The sequence below is a fragment of the Gadus chalcogrammus genome, chromosome 9 (assembly GCF_026213295.1).
Source record: "Gadus chalcogrammus isolate NIFS_2021 chromosome 9, NIFS_Gcha_1.0, whole genome shotgun sequence".
NCBI classification, from domain to species: domain Eukaryota; kingdom Metazoa; phylum Chordata; class Actinopteri; order Gadiformes; family Gadidae; genus Gadus; species Gadus chalcogrammus.
The window spans coordinates 16,933,679-16,954,195 of NC_079420.1; the positions used below are offsets into that span (position 1 = coordinate 16,933,679).

General features: G+C 43.1%; 1 protein-coding gene across 1 annotated transcript; it reads left to right on the top strand.

Moving 5' to 3' along the window:
- The first annotated feature begins 8,654 nt into the window (after window positions 1-8,654).
- On the top strand, window positions 8,655-19,052 carry cbln1 (cerebellin 1 precursor). Its single transcript, XM_056598971.1, has 3 exons — window positions 8,655-9,476; window positions 10,417-10,536; window positions 18,855-19,052. The coding sequence occupies exons 1-3, from the start codon at window positions 9,219-9,221 to the stop codon at window positions 19,050-19,052; spliced, it is 576 nt and encodes a 191-aa protein (XP_056454946.1). The 5' UTR covers window positions 8,655-9,218.
- The last annotated feature ends 1,465 nt before the right edge of the window (window positions 19,053-20,517 follow it).

The window sequence follows — 20,517 nt, forward strand, 5'->3', positions numbered from 1 at the left end:
TACAATTATTTTGATTTCCAGCCCAACCACAACCATGCACATTTTTTAAGAAAGAATTAACATATTTAAAAGGGCAAAATGTATCATTACTCATTTACAGGTTTATATTTGAATTTGGCAATAGAGGGATCTGTAGTACAGGTGAATAACTAACAGCCATAAGAACTGTGAGCATAAACCAAATGGTACAAAAACCCGCAGTTTTACAGATCAACCCCCTTAAGAGGCGACACTTTGTTATCGTTGCTTACTTATTCAGGAGAGCTACATTTTCTATCAAAGGGGATGGAGATGGCAGAGCATAGAGACTTGTAGCAGCTTTGTCCTCCTTTGCAGCTCTCATTAGATCTTTGTGATCTAGCTGTCTACTCTGGACCCATGGATTACTGTTGACAGACTACCATCTGGGGATATACACAGATACAAGTGAACAACCATCACAGACTGTCACTGTCATCCTAGTATTCGCTCTACAGCCAAGAGAGAGTTTAAATGGTAGACTTAACCATGGCACAAGTTTGCTGTTCAAGGCCAGCGAGATGCCTTCCATGCTGAGGGAATTATGTATTTGTAAGTTTGTCGTTGTGTTCTTAATGTGTAATATTAGCCTTGAATTGGGACTGGACCTTGGACATTTGCATTACTTACTATTCTGAAAAGCCTACCAGAAATGTAAATGTATTTTATTTTGCATATCACGTTGTTTTTTGATAAAGATTATGGTGACTGGTCTGCTTACTTTAAAAAGCATTGTTAGCTATCTAACATATAATATCAAACCAATGTATTTTTATTATTTCACGGAAGTGTTCCCTTGGGCTCTCTGTTTTTGACACAGACAGATTTGGCCATAGATTATCACTCATTTGCAGCGTATTCCTTTCAAATAAGCAGAAAGGCAGCAATTCAAAATGGCTGAAGGGGCCATTTAAAAAACAATTTAAGCAGTCAGAGAGGATGATATATTTCCTCGACAAAGCAATAATATAGCATTCTTCGAAGAACCATATTCGTGAAGTTGCCAAATTACATTTTATGATAATTCTGTATTTTCATAGATAACATACTGTTTAGGCTGTTCAAAGTTGAAAAAGGACTACCAGTATGCATGGTAGTACTAGTAACTGAGAGATACAGATCATGAGACTTAGATTCTCACTATACATGGTTCTACAACAGGATCAGTGAAGTACTTGTTACCTTGGAGACCATCCCATCCATTGTTACCTGACCCAAAAGCTTTGGGGTTAGGTAAACTTACTGTGTGTTTTGTGTGTCTTTCAATGGGATTCAGCTCTTTCCACAGTGGCTGAATACAATGTAAAATTGATGCCAGCCACCCCAAAGGGCTTGGATGCTTGTTTCTACTAAGTGATGCCTGCAATGTATCAAAAAAAACAACAAGCAACAATGTTCATAACACAAACAATGCCATGCTGTATAAAGGAAACCTGTGTCCTGGATCACTGGTTTGGTGCAGCAGCTCAAACAGCCCGATGCATCCCCAGGGGCTTCCCAGGTGTTCGCTAACAAACACTGTTTGATTGCCGTTGAGCTAAATGCCACGGATCACAAGGCAGATCCACAACCAGTCCTTGTGGAGGCAATGACAGATCAGGGGTTATGATAGGATGCTTGATTGATTTTGCATTCCAGTCTATACAATAATTCAGTCCACTTTTAAATTCAAACGATTAGGTTTTTGAAAGTGTGTGTTGCAGAAATGACCCTAACATAGTCTTACTCTGTAACCACAAAACAACATCTGTAAACTGTCAATTCACCATTGTACTCTGAATCACAGCGATGCATGACTTGCAATTTTGCTGTGTCCGTTTGTAAAAAAAATACTTTCATAACATGAAGGTGACCTTCACATTATGACAATATTAAGAGACAATACAAAGTGATAGCTTACTTAGTCAAAGTTGATTGCATGAGGGAATTATCAAAGCATTCAGAACGCTCTCAGAATCTTGCACTGGAGGAAATCCTGACAGAGACTTTATTATTTCCAGTTCAGTGTTCAGTGTAAAATCAACTATGCAGCTGAGAGAATATTGCGACCCCTTTATGTGTTTTTCTATCCATTCTATATCTGGTTTATGTTCTCTGATCTCAACACTTGTTCGCGGCGACCCCATGAAATATAGAATAGATTCCAATGCAGTGTATATATTCCATTAGGCCCCGCTGTCTATCTGCTACGAAGCATGTCCTCTGGGAGCCCGAACCTCACTCCCTGCCGCAAGCAGAGTACACTGCTCCGAGAGAGCAAAGTGATTCTGGAAAATACACATTCTACTGGTTGGTGTAAAAAAAGGAACAGAAAGGTATTTTTTTCTGCTCTTACCTCAGTATGTAAAATGGTATGAAGATCGACCCAAACAACAACAGTAGGGGAAATAATATTTTCTCTTTTAAAAAAACAAATAATGTATTAGGCTACATTGTTCAGGTGTATATTTTCCTTCACGATCCACCCGTATTGCAATACCAACATGTCATGTATTATTTTCGACAGGATTAAGGCTACGACCTCCTTCTCTCTCTGCATACAGAGCTGTTTTAAGCCTCTAAAAACAATCTTCAGCTTTCAAAACCCACACCGTACATTATCGAGCCTTTAAAATTTCATCACACAATTAAGGAGAAGCTGTCGGGAATGATGAGGTGCTTCCAGATCCCTCCCTCGGGGGGTTGGTGCCGGGTGTGGGTTGAGGGAATATCCAGCCCATCAAGGCCAATGTTAAGCCAATCTGCTGCATCTTAAAGGACATGACAACCTTGCGGCGCTACAGTGTGCCGCTGCTGCTGGCACGGCCGTCAGCCATCCGGCTCGCCCATGTCCTGTCAACACAACACCGTAATCTGATTATAGAAATGACATTATACACAGTGTTTTACATAAGTAATCTGATTATTATGACAGAGGTGCAAGATGTGGAGATAGACATTAATTCATTTAATGGCGTCCCTTCCCTCAATCTGTGTGTGTGCGTGTGTGTGTGTTTGTGTGTGTGTGTGTGTGTGTGTGTGTGTGTCTGTGCGTGTGTGTGTCTGTCTGTGTTTGTGTGTGTGTGTGTGTTTGTGTGTATAAATAACCGTAAAGTGAGGCAATAAAGGACCAAAAGACGTTCAATGGTGTGTGCTTAATTAGTATGACCGTGCCGCTTCTTAGAGATACCTACACAGTTTATAATTAGAGCTGTCTGTGTTGAAGGGAGCATTATCAATGTAGTTATAAACCAAAATATACTATAAAATAAATAATTTAATTGTACACCCCAATCCTTTCATATGTATTCATATATTTGTATTATATTCTTCAATCTTTTAGCATGTGTATACTATTATTGATAACCAGCTATTGAGGAGATAGCTGATACCATATTGGCTGCCAGGACAGACCAAATTTAACCAAATAATTAGTAATTCTTCCACCTTTCCCTTATTCTATTTATTTCCGTTAACTAATTCCCCCACACGAGGAGAGGCCACAGTGGCCGCTACCAAGTAAAATTGTTTTTGCTAAAGCCCACAAGGTTACCATGGTTAATTGGAGTGTTGAATAAAATATTACTCTTTTTTTCATGCACATTTCCTGCCAGTTGACAAACAGGGTGAGAGGGTATTATCAACTATCATCACCTTCCCTTCTCACACCACAATCCCACACACACACACACACACACACACACACACACACACACACACACACACACACACACACACACACACACACACACACACACACACACACACACACACACACACACAATTAATTGAGTTCCCCTGATCACATTGGAGTCATAAAGCCGGTGTGTTATGAACCAAACGGGGGGGGGGGGAGACTGACTCAAGGAATCATTGTGTAATTGAATGCTATGCTATCCTAGTTGGCCCAGCATGACTGCACTGTCGCTGACTCCAGGTGTGGCATGATGATTCACTTGCTGCTTGGTCTTTATGCTAGTTATCCCTGTTTGTTTCACATATTTGGATAGTTTATCATATATTTGCTATTTTAAGATTGCATGTTGAAACGAGTGAAAGCCGTCTTAGGGTGAGGGTAAGGGTTAGAACTCACACACACACTCACACACACACACACACACACACACACACACACACACACACACACACACACACACACACACACACACACACACACACACACACACACACACACACACACACACACACACACACACACACACACACATAACCTGTGGGGTTTTAACGTAGTAGACCTTCACAATGTGGAAGTTAAAACTGTAAATCCCTTTCAGCGGTGATGAAATGACTCCACTCCTCTTCAAAAGTCTCACAAACACACACAAACACTAAGAAAGACACTTCATTTACACCTGTGGGCAAATGAGGCATTCCGATAATCATCACATGAGCCTGTCTGATGCTGGGGCGAAACAGGTGGAGCCAGTAAGGAGATGCTACACAAACAGGAAGACCTCAACACAGACAGGAAACCGCAGTAGAGAGAGTCTGGAGCTCAGCTGTAACGCCAGTACCCACTGTTCCACCATCTGCCATTTCATCTCATGGATTGGCAGTAGCCCGGATAAAAGTTTGGATTCCCAAACCATTCCAAACTTCCAGACCAGAAAGTGCTCAGAGGAAAATATGAATCATGGCATCAATGGGAATATGTCATAAAATGTCTGCAGTTATGTAATTGTTTGTGGGTCATTTGAAAAAGAACAGGAATACATTATAGATTCAGCAGGCTTACTCAGATGAAATAACAAGATAAACCTCTTCTTTGAGTTTTTTTTCCCGGCCACACTTTCTGGATGAACACCAATCTGCTGGTTGTTGTTCCTTCCCCTCCGACAGTATGGCAGCGGCAGCCTGGCAGCTCAGCTCCCGGAGTACAATCCCTTTCTCCTCCATGTCGCAGTTTATGGACTTCAGAGAGTCAAGGCCAAAGTTTCTTTCCCCCAATTCTTCTCAATCATGGCCGAGTCTTTACTTGCGTGTTGTGGAAGTACCAGAGACGTCAGACGCAGTCTTTATGATTCATAATACCATCCGAGACACACATAGCTTTTCGTTGTGATATTATATAAAGGAATATTATATAAATACCCACAAATAATGTTATTATCATTAAATTATATTATATTATATAGATATAGAGCTCCAGGAGTCCGCAAACGGCAACAATCCCTTCTCCTCCATGCTGTGGTTCAGTCTGACAGCTCATTGGTCAATGGGCAGCAACTCATTTGCATTAAAGCTACAGACACAATAGACAGCGCATTCTGAAGGGACTGAAACAGAGGGGAATAGCGGTAGGCGAGATTTTTTTTCTTAAAACCTATTTCCAGCAAACAGCTTCAAAAACATGTTTTCTGGAACTCAAATATTATGTTTACTTGTTGGGAAAACACCATAATATGTCTCCTTTAAGTATGTGATCACCTTGTTTAGCTGTGTACGCACGCCACCTTAGGATTGCTGTATAAACGGACAGCTAATGTCCTCCCTCCTGAGTTCCATATTTGGACAAAGACTTATCTTTTTGGACTGAAATGGGCAAAAAAGAATTGTTGTGACGTTGCCTGCACTACATAAATCATCACCAGTGTTTTCCCAGGAATTGTCTTAGTCAGGGTGGTCGGGGGGGGGGGGGTGTTTGGTGAGGGTTTCAGTTCGCAGTAATACATACCCCCACCAGGTGGTTGTTTCAATTCCATTCAAAGACCTTCATGGCACAACTATTGTTGTGAACAGTATTACCAATGATCAAAGTTTTCTACTTTGTTAATGCATAATAATTTTAAAATATTAAAATAAAATAAAATTATGTATATATATGTTGTTTTTTTTCAATACATTGTTAGTCAAGGCGGGCCCCTACTGTTGTTAAGGCGGCCGCCTCAACCATACAGTGCTTGACGAAACACTGGTCACTATCTTATTATATGTTGAGAAGAACTTGAAGCAAAGATGTTGCATTCCACTCTGCAAATTACAATTCACAAGGTACCAGGTTATTTATATTTATTTGCATGCTAATAGTTGGTCACACCTCTTCATTCCTAATGCCACTCCTTCATGCTGCTGATGGGACTTATAAAGTGTCATTTTATCTTGGTTTCTAGGGTTCATGTCATCTTCTATTTTTCTTGTAGGTAGGCATCACCCAAGCTCAGTGTCTCCATTTGCAGGGTTGTATCAACTAAGATATTATAGACAGACATAAATACTGACCCACAGACAGGCAGACGTATGTACTTTGGAGCGACAAACGGATTGGTGGATTGGACAGAAACAGAAAGATACACAGATGAAAACAGACAGTCAGACAGACAGACAGGGTGACATATATTCTCTGTTAATATAGAAAGGTCAAGTAGAGCAGAAATACAGACAGACAAATCTGGTGACCCGTACACAAAGCTCAATCTATACAGTATTGTCCTAGTCCAACCAACCAACAAACCAGCCCAATACAGTACATACACACACACACACGCACGCACGCACTCTCACACACACACACACACGCGCGCACACGCACACGCACATGCACACGCACACGCACATACATACACCCTTCTACGCACACACTGTAGGCCCAGAGTGGGTGCTAGACAAGAGGTGGGTTCTGTCTGTCAGTCTGTCTGTTTAACTGCAGTCTGGACGCCGTCGCCCCGGGACACGCTGAGCTCAGCTTCCTGCCGCACTTTGACCCCAACGCGGTCTGTGTGTGTATTGGGATGTGTATTTGTGTGTGTGTGTGTGTGTGTGCGAGAATTCATGCATGTGTGCAGTGTGAATTACAGCTGCAACATTGGTGGATTTGAGGTTGACACAGAGACGGGAAGGGAGACGGAGAGCTAGAGAGAGCGAGAGAGAGAGGGTTCATGTGACTCGTCCCCTGCCTGCTGAGTCTCAGAGAAGTCCTTTGACCTGTCATTCAGCGTCAGCCGGCATGAGGAGACAGAGCTCAGACACTGGCTCATTGGGGAGCACACACCCCCTCCCTAGAGAGAGAGAGAGAGAGAGAGAGAGAGAGAGAGAGAGAGAGAGAGAGAGAGAGAGAGAGAGAGAGAGAGAGAGAGAGAGAGAGAGAGAGAGAGAGAGAGAGAGAGAGAGAGAGAGAGAGAGAGAGAGAGAGAGAGGCACACACAGATACTGTGGTTGGATAAATGAGAGGAGAGAGAGACACAGCAGGGTGAAAACCAGGTGAGATGGAGAGAGAACTAAAGCACAGCTGGAGTCTTTGGCAGGGACGAAGGTGTGTGTCTGGGTGTCTGGGTGTGTGTTGTGTTGTGTGTGTGTGTGTGTGTGTGTGTGTGTGTGTTTAGGTCTGTGTGTGTGTGTGGTGTGGGTGGGTTGGGTGAGATGAGTTGTAATTATTTACAATAAAGACAAATGGAAAAAGAGAAATAAAAGTGAAGAAATTACATAGCATCAACAAGTGTACAGCCCAGCCTGTGCAAACTATTAGTTATATTAAGCCGAAATATCGCACTAGAAATAACAGTTTTTTCCACAACAGTATACCCCATTGCACTCTATCACTGTCAGATTCTCCTTTATCTCTTAAAGTCGCAGACACATGCAACTCGCTCTTGCTGGTTTAGTCCAGCAGGACTGGAGCATCCAAAACGGTGCAGTACATTTAGAACAGGGCTCCCAGGATTAAAACAAGAGTGAGCAAACATGATCGTCAAGACAGATATAACATCCGTTTTATTCCCAAAGCCTTAGCTCAGTGTCCCCTTCAGGTAATCCTCCTACTTTCCTCACTCGCGCGTTTATTCATGGGAGTGCTCCATCACTCAACGAACCACCGATCCGCGACCACCTTCCGGCATGTGGGCACACTGCACCGCCTGCACATCACCTCCCTAACAGTTGGCACCACTTTAGAAACAACCCGATAAGTGTTGTATTATGATTCTGTTTTTTCCTCTCCCTATCACCACATAACGAAACGTAACATTCCCACAACTACGAGTTAAAACGTGTAGTTGTGTTTCGTGTTGTCGTTTTTTGTTGTTGTACCTCGTCTTAGTAAGTTGAGGTTGGTCTTCTGCTTTTTGGATCTGCCTCTGTTGCCTGTTTTGCTCAATTTCTGCTTCTCTTTGGGCTTTCTTCCCACGTGCAGTGGCCATGGTCTGACCATAGTCAACTCTCCTCACAGCCTCTTACTTTGCAAACGTAATTAAGATTGTAATGCTTTCAATAATGAGCATGATGGCGTGAGATGTTACCCATCTCAATGTTCAATCCCTTCGCGTTGTGTTACCATGCGAAATACACCGTCTTGGTCCAGTGGGGGAAATACCTCCAACGACTTCAAAAGAACGTCACCAAAGAGAATAGCCAAGGTTGTGTGCGTGTGCGCGCGTGCGTGCGTGCGTGTACGAGAGAGACAGAAAGAGAGAGAGAGAGAGAGAGAGAGAGAGAGAGAGAGAGAGAGAGAGAGAGAGAGAGAGAGAGAGAGAGAGAGAGAGAGAGAGAGAGAGAGAGAGAGAGAGAGAGAGATGAATTGGAGGCGGGTCGGCGCGCGCTGGTTGGAAAATATCGAAGATGCAGGCAAGCCGATACGGTGATGGGCCCTGTTACGATAGGAGGGGAGGGTCTGCTAAGCAAAAACGAGCGGGGCGGGAACATCTCTTGCTCATGCGTGGGCCGCTCATTCCCAGCCCTTTTTTTGTGCTAAACTCCAATATCTCCCATATCAATAATTGAAGCAGCGCGAGAGCAGACGGAGCCCTGTGCGCTATGTATTCTCCGGCGCTGCGAATTGGCCAGGGCCCCTCCGCCTCCTGCTCCTCTGCCGCCCGTGTGTGAGAACCGGCCGCTCGTCGCTGACAGCGCTGCACACTTTAAAAGAGTGCAAGAAAAGACAAAAAAAAGTTGCGACCCCGGAAAGTGGGAGGAAAAAGAAAGTGGTGCCGACAAAGCTTTTTCTTCTTTCCAGAGCACGGGGAGTACAAAGCGTTCACTTCAACCCACGGAGATACGGCGCACGTCCTCCAAGAGAACTCTTTAATATTTAATCGCTGCTAGATAAGTGACTTCTTCTTTTTCTTCTTCACTGAGTCGCACTGAAAGCCGGAGAAAAAAACAGCAAGGCAGATCTTGGGGAAAAAGTCGAAGAAAAAAACAAGGTTTGAACCCCCCACCACCCCCCCCACACCAAAAAAAGCAGATTTAAAGTCGACCCTTCATCCGCGATGTTGACGTTCTGCCTGCTGAGCGCCGTGTGGCTCGTGGCCAGCCCGACCCGCGCGCAGAACGAGACGGAGCCCATCGTCCTGGAGGGGAAGTGCCTGGTGGTGTGCGACTCCAACCCCACCTCGGACCCTACCGGCACGGCGCTGGGCATCTCGGTGCGCTCGGGAAGCGCCAAGGTGGCGTTCTCCGCGGTGAGGAACACCAACCACGAGCCCTCCGAGATGAGCAACAGGACGATGGTCATCTACTTTGATCAGGTAAGGGGGGAAGCTTTCTACTCCTGTTGTATTGTGTTCTCTAGTGTTATACTTGTGTTGTGTTGTAGTCTAGTCTGGTCTGTTCGTTTTGTAAGTGAGCAATGTGTGACACGAGACTGGAATTTTGCTGTTTTAAATCGACTAAATTAAGAAATCAATGCATGTAGATTTACCTAAAGATACTTTAGAAATAGGTTTTATTGCAATGAATGACATTTAATATCATTTAACGATGCCATCTGCAATACAACACACAAAAAACCCTAGAGACAAGTGAAGGCGATGCGTCGATAAATCCGGACTGGTTTAGTCTATCCTCTATACTAGGCTGTAAAATATGAAGTAGGATGCATATAATATAGTATAGTAATTGTCATCGCGTAGCCATGAATCGCGTATCGCCTCCCGGGAAGAGGATATGGTTCCCGAGGCTAAAATAGACAATCCGCTACCTATTCCTTGAAACAAGATGTTTGGCATATTACAACTTTTGAGCTGACAATAAAGGATATGGAAAGTGACACCTCTGCAAATAATTTAGTAACAGTAGGTCGCCAGGGTGATATCCTATTAGGGAGTTGTTAAAGGTTAATTTCCTTCAAAGCCCATTCAATTTGCCCATCGTCCTCTTCCAACCCGCCATTAGCTCATCAAATTAGACATGGGCTCCTGACAGGCATAATAAAAATCTAATTCGAAAGATTTACTCAAATGCTTCAGCACCCTATAAAGTTTGCAAGTTCTACAGGAAAAGCAAGAGATATAATCGAGTTTACTGCCTCGTTTGACAAAATAAAAAAGACACGTTTTGCATACCGTTGACTTATCTCGCTAAAGCCACAATTGGAATATGGCATATGAGCTGAAATCGTGGGCATATGTGGTGGGTCTACTCTGTCATTTGTTGTAAACATCCTTCCTCTGTCGTTTCTCTCTCCAGATCCTCGTAAATGTGGGGAAGAATTTCGACGAGGAGCGGAGTAATTTCATCTCACCACGCAAAGGGATTTACAGTTTTAACTTCCACGTAGTGAAAGTCTACAACCGTCAAACCATACAGGTGTGTTTGTGTGTGTGTGTGTGTGTGTGTGTGTGTGTGTGTGTGTGTGTGTGTGTGTGTGTGTGTGTGTGTGTGTGTGTGTGTGTGTGTGTGTGTGTGTACTGGCGTGTGCGTGCGCATTATGTACAGGAGCGTGTGTGTGGTTTTAGTTAATGCGCATGTGTGTGCGCGCGCTCGTTTATCTAATACACCATGACACAAGTGATGTCTTTGTCAAACTTGACTTATTAGGAGTTATCTGCAAATGACTCGCAAGTAGAAACCATTTGATATGCTCCCCTGGGAGAAAACGGAGAGAGTCGGATAGAGATGAAAGGCAGCCGTCGGCCAGCCGGCAGGCTCATAATGCATCGATATGAGCACGCGACGCTAAAGGAGAGCGTGCGCAACCAGCGGTGGGGAGGCGCTCCCTTCAGCACCGCGGACAGCGGCACTCAGCGTGGCGCTCCCTTCAGCACCACGGACATAATGGCAATCAGAGGGCGAGCGAGAGCGCCTTTACCAGATGAAAGAAGAAAAAAAAAAAACATGTTCCAATGAAGATTTATCTGCATATCAAGTGCTCGCTTTTCACACGCATGCTTTTTTGCGCCATCCTCCTTTATAGAAACACTGAAGATGCCAGAGGCGGTCACTTTCATCCTGCAAACAGCATCTGATCATTATGCCTTTACGTGCCATGTTTTTACTTCATGGGCGATGAATGATGAGACTTCAGCCTGTTTTAAACAACAAACACAATATCGTTTTAAAAAGCTTTAATTGCACTGTAGCTTGCACTAATTAAACCGTTGTATAATTAGCTGAAGATCCCCTGGGGCTTTGGCATTGCGTTAAACTACTGAAAGGCATACTCATATTTCTTGGAACTTGAATTAATTAGAATGACAAATAGGCTACAACAACAAGCGGGTGATATCCGAAGGGGAAACGCCATGTCAAGTTTATAGGCCCAATCCGCCTCAGTGAGTGCAAATTGTCCGCACACATCACTGTTGACTCATGCCATCGGGATAATTAAGTGTCTCATGCAATAGAATATGAGCAACGATCGGAGCATTAGATTGCTAATAATTGCAAACAACTGCGGCACATGAAATCCTAGGTAGAGTGGGAAGAAGGAATTCACAATTAAAGGTTTAATTTCAAACGCTGAAGGTGTGATCTCTGACTGTACAATTTGAGTTAATTGGGAGGATAGAGTAGGGCGACATAAATCAACCTCTCCCTCTTACTCAGTAGAATCATTGAATGAAAAACGAAATCATTCAAAACTCATATTTATATATATATATTGAACATACATATATTCCTTAATATAAATAACAGTTATTTACAGACTAACTGATTGAATTCAGGGCCAAAACAAGTTGTTTTTTTCAGCTAAGGCCGTTCTCCAGAGTGTTAAGTAAAACAGGCAAATTAAGGGAAAATGTGCAAAACTGGGTACAGGACTACGTGCTGTGACCATATAAAAGGCTGTGACATAATGAATCACTGCCAACATTGACTGTTAAATTGAGTCAGGCAACAGTCAGGGTAATTTGGAGCAAGAAATGTTGTGGCATCCTGAAATGTAAAATCTGCAAAACTTTCAAAAAACGGGTGTTGACAGTTGTGAGAACAGAGGAAGAGAATAAACAGCGGACATCAATAAGCAGAGCCGAGGCAGCAGCCAGGGGATGAAGGCCCATTCCTGTTCCATGGGTTTAGAACATCAGAACATTGTGCACTAGAGAACAATATTGAGATCCTTTGGTTAATGTGCTATTATCACATGTTTGAATAGGGTATTCGATTGGAATGATTACGGCACACTCATCGGATGTCCATAATGCTTTCTGAGCACCACTTAACAACTTAAGTGTTGGCCGGATTTCCCTTTCGAAGCAGACACATTAATTTCTGTTTCCAGCCACACATTTTAATTAGTATCTGCACCAGCATACTTTGAACAATGGGAAAAGCTACCCTTTTTTCCATTGTTAAATTATAAATTAAAGTAAATAAAGACAAAGGTTGTTTCATATTTATTCAAATGTTAAGTATCTGGTTCAGGATTACACCAAACTGCATGCTTACCCAAACACTATATTGTACACTCCATGATGTTCAGGGAACGGTTTATTTCTCTGTGTTATATTTGGCTCCTGCTGCATCTCTGCCCACATTTGGTTTCCTAAACAATAAAAAAAAAAAGTGAATCTCACTGATGCCATGCCAGCAAAGGTTTTACTTTAAGAACATTTGTGCTATTTCTTAGCCCTACAATCCTTTGTTTTGTCTATTTCAGAGCTGCATAACCGTTCATTATATTCTGATTAAAACCAATCAGACTGCATCAATCCTTACAGTTGATACATTTACCTAATGTTGAACAATCTATTATATCTCACCGCAACTCATACAACTAATGTAACAAGAAGGACACAAGAAGGGACTTAATATCTTTTCTGGACATCCTGATTTCAAAAGATTTAACTTTGTTTATAGGTTTCATGGTTTAAAGTCCACTCAAAGGCATTTCTAAGCAATCGTCGAAATATGGTCAGGTATATTCATTTCCCAGTTCTTAAAGCTAATTAAAACATTAAGAGTAGCAGATTGGTTTCAATTAATCTAAATGTATTTGGGAGGAGTAAGCCACAATCTTGGTCGGAGCTTAGAAACAGTTCAGCTTCGGTTCATAAATTAAAGATTGCACAAAGTGACTGATCACAGAGGGCAGTAGCATCAAATCTTCATGCTATTTTACAATTTTAATTATGTTTTTCGAATTTATGACACCATCAAAAAAGTTATTTCATTAACTCTAGCAGAGTCGGAATGAAGTCAAGAGAAGAAACAGAGTTTTCCATGGAATGAGGTTGATAGGACATACAAAGTTACAAATAAACTTTTTGAGCATAACCTGTCTGCAGCATTAGTATCACCTAGAGAAGACATCTTCTCCAGGGGTACGGACATAAATACACTGCTTATCTCCAACCAGTAGCGGAGCCACACATTTCATTCAGGGGGGGTTGATAATGTTTCAGAAACATAAATTGTTGATTTCGATTTCGATTGTGCAGCTATACGTAGAAAGAAAATGATATTGAAAGCTGCAGATTCTTTTACCCCAATTTATTAGGGAAAACATTGTTCGGAATGTCTATATTTCCGCAATAGTTTGGAACAGACATCCCCCCTGACTATTAAACTGTCCTCCCACCAGCCTGGCCCACGTTTACTAGCTTTACAATTGGACTGAATGGAGTGGAAAACATTGGAAACATGGAACAATGGTTTACTTCTTTGTTTTTTGCTTCAATGACATGCCAAGCAGGCGGTGAATTCTGGGGGGCAATATTAAGGGCCAAACCCTGTAAATGGGGTTTACTGTGTTCCGTGTGTCCTTTGATTCAAGGACAATTTATACTCAGTTTGTATATCTTTCCATATTCTGCTATTTTGTTTTCACATTTTAGCTTAACGGAGACCCAAGACCCTGACCTAGCCATTAAAAAATACTATTTCTTTTTTTCTGTTTCGATAAGCGGATCACAGGTGTGTTGCATTGGCGCTTAATCAGCAGGTGACCAAGTAACTCTTTAATTCAATAGGAGGTTATGCATGCACAGCATGTGTGTAACCTAAAGAAGGGGTCCTCTAATGCTAACTAATCTACAAGTGGTGTTGGGGCTCGGTTCTCCTCTACAGGGCCCCTATTTAACCACAAGGTGTGAGTGAGTGTGATCAGCCATTACAAGCAGTTTCAAAATATGCCCTGCCCTGTGCCTTAGCGACATCACAAGTGGAAATGTCCACCTAAATGTACGATGGATAGACAAGCTTACCAAGGGCAATAGTCCACTGTGTCGAGCTGATCTATCATTCAATGCTATTGTAGCCTCCCTAGATCCTCTCTAGGCGTATTTGAAAACCTGGCTCATCAATTGATCAGTGCCCAAACAGTTAAACCATATTTAATGTGGTTATCTGGAAAATGCTTCTGTTGTATCGCAAACTGTATGCAAGTCTCGGTTGCTAATATATAATCTCAGTTGTTATACTAATCTTTGAGAATTGTTGGAAGTCTGATAGTCATGATAAGTCATGATAAAAGGCTAAATCATATCATGTTTTTTGTATTCTCAGAGCCTTATGGCAACCGTACAGAGGAGTGTGTGCGTGTGTGTGTGTGTGTGTGTGTGTGTGTGGGTGTGTGTGTGTGTGTGTGTGGTGTGTGTGTGTGTGTGTGTGTGTGTGTGTGTGTGTGTGTGTGTGTGTGTGTGTGTATGTGCGTGCGTGCGTGCGTGTGTGCGTGCGTGCGTGTGTGCGTGCGTGCGTGCGTGCGTGTGTGTGTGTGTGTAGGTGGGCTTCATGGGCTGGTGTGCTTGGGGATTCCTTTACCGGTACAGGGATGGAACAGTGATAAAAGGGCTTCCCACCCTCTCAACACTTTTCAAGTGGGATGATGCACACACACACACACACACACACACACACACACACACACACACACACACACACACACACACACACACACACACACACACACACACACACACACACACACACACACACACACACACACACACAAACATAAAACTAACTATAAGCATGATTTCATCTCCGTTCCATTATGTTTGGGTGAATGTGTGAAACTGATTAAGAAAAAATCGAACACGCGTCTATTTAGACGTACACAAGAAGGTGGCCTTGCACACTTTAAAGTGTAAGCGTGCATTAAGTTTTTGACTGTATATATGTACCATGCACTATATTGATCCAATCGAGGGTTGGCTTCTATTTTAGGAACAGTGTTTAGATACTGTGGTGCTGTACAGCCAGATGTTGATGAGCACAAAGAAGAAAGATGATGACAGTATATTAAATCAGCCCGTAGGTGAAACTGACATCCCACGATATGTGTGGGATGGGTTATATATAAAGTTGAGATCCTTTAAGGCCACACTTCCTATCCAAACCAGTTGTGTGAGTGGGTGTCCCATTGCACTAGGAAGTTGAATATTTTGCATCTTTAAAGATGTGCAGAAGAAACCATTTGGGATGAGAAGTTAGTGATAATCATTACTATAAGTACTGTAATATAGACTTCCACAAGCTGCATAAATATATGTTTTCTTTTTTTATTTGTGCTAAGTGTTGTATATTTTGTATATGTTATGCAGTGTATTATGTAAAAAAGTGTCACCACAGTGTTTGTTCTGTGTGCCTCAATCACATTGGAAACCAGACCCAGTGTGTTAATAGCACATTGTTCTCCAAATCCGATCTCTCAAATGATTCTATGCAGGGTGTTTAATATCCCCCTGTGTCTGACCAGGGATGATTTAAAGCTGTTTTTCCAAAAAACTAATTTCTTCCAACGCTTCATCAAGCAAAACTATCAGCAAAACATTCCCAATCATCATTAATTTCAGAGCTGCAAAAAAAATAATACTGTGATAGAAAAATCTCAGCCAACCCAGAAATAAAACTTTCGCAAACGTCCTCAAAGCCAGCAGTCAGACGCACCATTGTGTCTTTGTCAACTGTTCTTCCAACTTATGGTTTAAAGAAGCAGTGAGAGACAGCCCAACAGATGGATGAAGAGAGAGAGTGAGAGAGAGTGAGGGATTGACGAGAGATCTAAGGAGAGAGAGAGAGAGAGAGAGAGAGAGAGAGAGAGAGAGAGAGAGAGAGAGAGAGAGAGAGAGAGAGAGAGAGAGAGAGAGAGAGAGAGAGAGAGAGAGAGAGAGAGAGAGAGAGAGAGAGAGAGAGAGAGAGAGAGTGAGACAAAGAGAGAGGGAAAGAGACAAAGAGAAACGTGTAGGTCATCAAGATATGTATATTATTGTGCTGTCAGGCCGGTCATTGGGATGGGAGATGATGACGTAATGAGGGGGTGTCACGGTGGCGTTGGCCTTAAGTGCTTCAACCACATATTGGGAGGCCTTCGTTCAGCCATTTAAAGACCACTTCCGGTTAAATGGTACTTATACATTAACGTATGCAGATTTATGCACACACACACACACACACACACACACACACACACACACACACACACACACACACACACACACACACACACACACACAGACACACACACACACACACACACACACACACACACACACACACACACACATAATTAAATGTGTGTGTGTGCACACAAACATCTTTGTGTGCGTGTGTGCGTGTGTGATCTTTCCAAAAAAGCCTCTGTCACTACTTTATTAGACCCATACATCACGGCCATGTATAGCTGTCTGGAAAACAGAGTGTGTATGTGTGTGGGGAAAGTCAGAAACAGAGGGTGTGTGTGAGAGAGAGGCCTAGAAAGAGAGGGGGCGAGAGAGAGAAAGAGATAATGAATAAATAAAGTCAAGGCAGTCTCTCAGTCACAAAGACTGAGAGAGCATCTGCAGGGTTGCGTCCCTGTGTGTGTGTGAACATGTGTGTGTGTGTGTGTGTGTGTGTGTTTGGGGGGGGGGGGGGGTAGGAGGATGTGTTTTCCCAAAAGCCTCACGTTGATGTAGTGTAGCTGACCCTCCTTTGTCTCCTGTCTCTCTGTGTTTCGGGGGAGTTACACGCACACTGCACAGAGACAATTTCTCTCAGTCTGTCTGTCCCCCTGTCTCCTGGCACTCCACTACAGACTACAGGGATCAATATCTTTGCTCTTTTTTAATAACTGTTTTGTTCACCTTATTTTCTATTATTTTCACTTTCTTATCTCTTCTGCCCTTGCTTTACCTGTGAACTTAACTCACGTCTTTTAATTGTTCTTTCTTGCTTTCTTCCTTTTTGCTACCCTGTCATTGGCACATGGTCATGCCCACTGGCCCCAAGGTTAATTGGGCTAAATTGAAGCGAAGCGGTACATACATTGTCCTTTTTAGCCGCCCGCCGTGTCCGTCAGACAGCAGAGCTGGATAATGGATCATCAGTGGATCTTTGTGTCAAAGTATGTGGCCTCGCTGAACAGGTTAGCGCTGATTGCGCTCCAGGAATATGTGAAGTAGTCATGCGTGACTTTCACCGGGAGCCATCAGGTTAGCCTAGTAATGGGGGGGTTGGTATTCTCCTGGCTGGGCTGGTGGAACTGCCTCGGCAGTTTGACAGGTAGAGTGGCGTTCGTTGATGTTTTAAGTATCTGACTCAAAGTGTTGAGATGGTTACTTGATTTTTTTGCAGTTCGGATGAAGAAGACAGCAGGTTCTTCCTATTAACAGTATGTGTGTGTGTGTGTGTGTGTGTGTGTGTGTGTGTGTGTGTGTGTGTGTGTGTGTGTGTGTGTGTGTGTGTGTGTGTGTGTGTGTGTGTGTGTGTGTGTGTGTGTGTGTGTGTGTGTGTTTGCGTTCGGGCATAATCCATGCTGCGTTTGCCCACATCTTTTGCTTTGCTTTTTTGCATGCTAATCCAGATGCATTTTTTTCTTCAACTCTGCCAAAATACCTGCCGAATTGTAGTTTGAATGGGCAAGTCTACTAATTATACTTGTCTTAATCAATCCACAACGGGGACCTCACTTGATTGAATACAAGGTCATGATGGCAGAGGTTTTGTTTATAGTGCTACTGAAGAAAAATTCTGGTTCACTCATGTATCTTTCTATTTACATTGTGTGTCATGTTTAGCTTCCACAAGACCCAATTGTCAAGGGATGCGATTAATTAATTAATCTAAATAACATCTAACTAGCATTTGGGTGATAGTGTCAGGTAGAAACAGTGATACGTCTCTCAGGAATAGGTGGATGAGAATATATTTGTCAGGTAAAGAGCCTTATCCTACTGAAAGTTCAATAAATGATTGCATTTGATTTGAATTGGAAACATATTCTGTGATTTAAGGCTACACTGCTGGTTTCACATCTTTTACATGTCACAGTATTGTGACTCATTGAATATAATTACTCATAGACATACTGTATATGCATAGACGTGATTTGACTGCTTGACCGTCACTTCGATACGTCAACCTTGCCCTTATATCAACGAGGCCAAGACAACCCTGTAAACGAAAACCAAAATGTGGGCGCAGTGTTTTTTCTGGATTAAAAGCAGCGTTTTCTCACCTTTTACATTCCTCAACCGATCTCAATGAGTTGTTTTTATTCTCGGGTCATCTACATTGGGTACAAAAACATGTGTCCAAAATATAGATATTCTATAGTAAATACTTTACTTGTTTTTGTTCACAGGCCGGTCTTGGCCTCTCCAATATGGCGGCTACATTGGCCTATGATTCAAAGGCCAACGCGGCGCCTATGTGTACATGTCTATAAAGTGACTGACTTGGTACCTCCTTGTCGCTCTCCCAAGGTGAGCCTGATGCACAACGGCTGGCCGGTGATCTCAGCGTTTGCGGGCGACCAGGACGTGACGCGCGAGGCGGCCAGCAACGGGGTTCTGATTCAGATGGAGAAGGGCGACCGGGCCTACCTCAAGCTGGAGCGGGGAAACCTGATGGGGGGCTGGAAGTACTCCACCTTCTCCGGCTTCCTGGTGTTTCCAGTGTAGAGGAGCCGGGCTGGGGGACGGGAGACGGGAGAAGGAGAGAGGAGCGCACACAAAACACGGGGGGAGGAGGAGGAGGAGGAGGAGGAGGAGGAGGAGGAGGAGGTGGTGGTGGAGGAGGAGGAGGTGGTGGTGGAGGAGGAGGAGGTGGTGGAGGAGGAGGAGGAGCATCTGGCAGGAATCATGGAAAGGACACTGATGAAAAGGGGCCAAGAAGAAGAAGGAGAAGAAATGGGAAGGAGAATAAAGATGGAGGTGAAAGGGTGAGGCAGGAGGACAGGAGGAGAAGAGTCCATGATGAATACAGACTTCTACTCTGGCCATTGAGGAGGGAAGGAGGATGACAAATGTGTGCGAGCCAACCGATATTAAATGAAAGAGAGAGCATTAGGGAGCGGCTAGTATTAGTTTTCGCAGCTTCCTCACTTTCTTTCCTCCTTCCTTCATTCCTTCCATCCATCCATCCATCCATCCATCCATCCATCCATCCATCCATCCATCCATCCATCCATCCATCCATCCATCCATCCATCCATCCATCCATCCATCCATCCATCCATCCATCCATCCATCCATCCATCCATCCATCCATCCATCCATCCATCCTTCCTTCCTTCCCCCACCTCCCCTTCCATTCTCCATCTACTGCTCAGTGGCTTGGCTGCAGCTTTGGACAGCCAAAACTTTTTTTATTCTGTGCCGGAAAAAAAAGCAAGTGATTATGTATGTGTTCCACAGTGTTCTTAAGGCCAAGTGTACTCCCTTATCGCTCTACAACCGCCAGTCAGCCATTCCATTCATGTGCAGAAGACGTCCATGTATCAAAGCCACCCATGTGTCCCAGCCATCCGTGTATCTCAGCATAAGCTTTGAAGAATGTTTCTCTGTCACCTCTCTTGTTGAACTGCTGCTTACCCACCATCCCGCCATCTTACTCTCCCTGTTGATATAGATCGTAGTCATTCAAAATCATTGCCCAGTAGACAACAGATTTTCAGGTCAGACTTTTGACCGGAAATTGCACCTGAATTTCTACCAAGGGAAACATGCCGAACTGATCATCTAAATCTAAGTCCATTGATTGATTTATTTCCTATTTTACTTTCATCCTTTCTGTGATTACATGTCTTCCTTGGTTAGATATAGATTTATATTTCCAGCCCCTTATGTCAGACCTAGCCTTTCCACCCAGACCTCCCTGTCTCTACCTCCTCCCATGTGTTTGTATTCTTGTTGTTACCCACTGTAGGAATGACTATTAAAAATGAATACTGTTTGCCATGAAACGATTTGCATAAATGTGCTAGCGCTGCTGCTTTTAGTAGCACTAGCATTTTAGCTAGAATTGAGAAATATCTGTCTTTATGTATCTGTTAGTATTCAAAAGTGTTAGTCTTTATATGCAACCACACCCGTGCATACAACCAAATTTGTCAGGAAAATCATCAAGGGACAGTTTGTAAGCCTT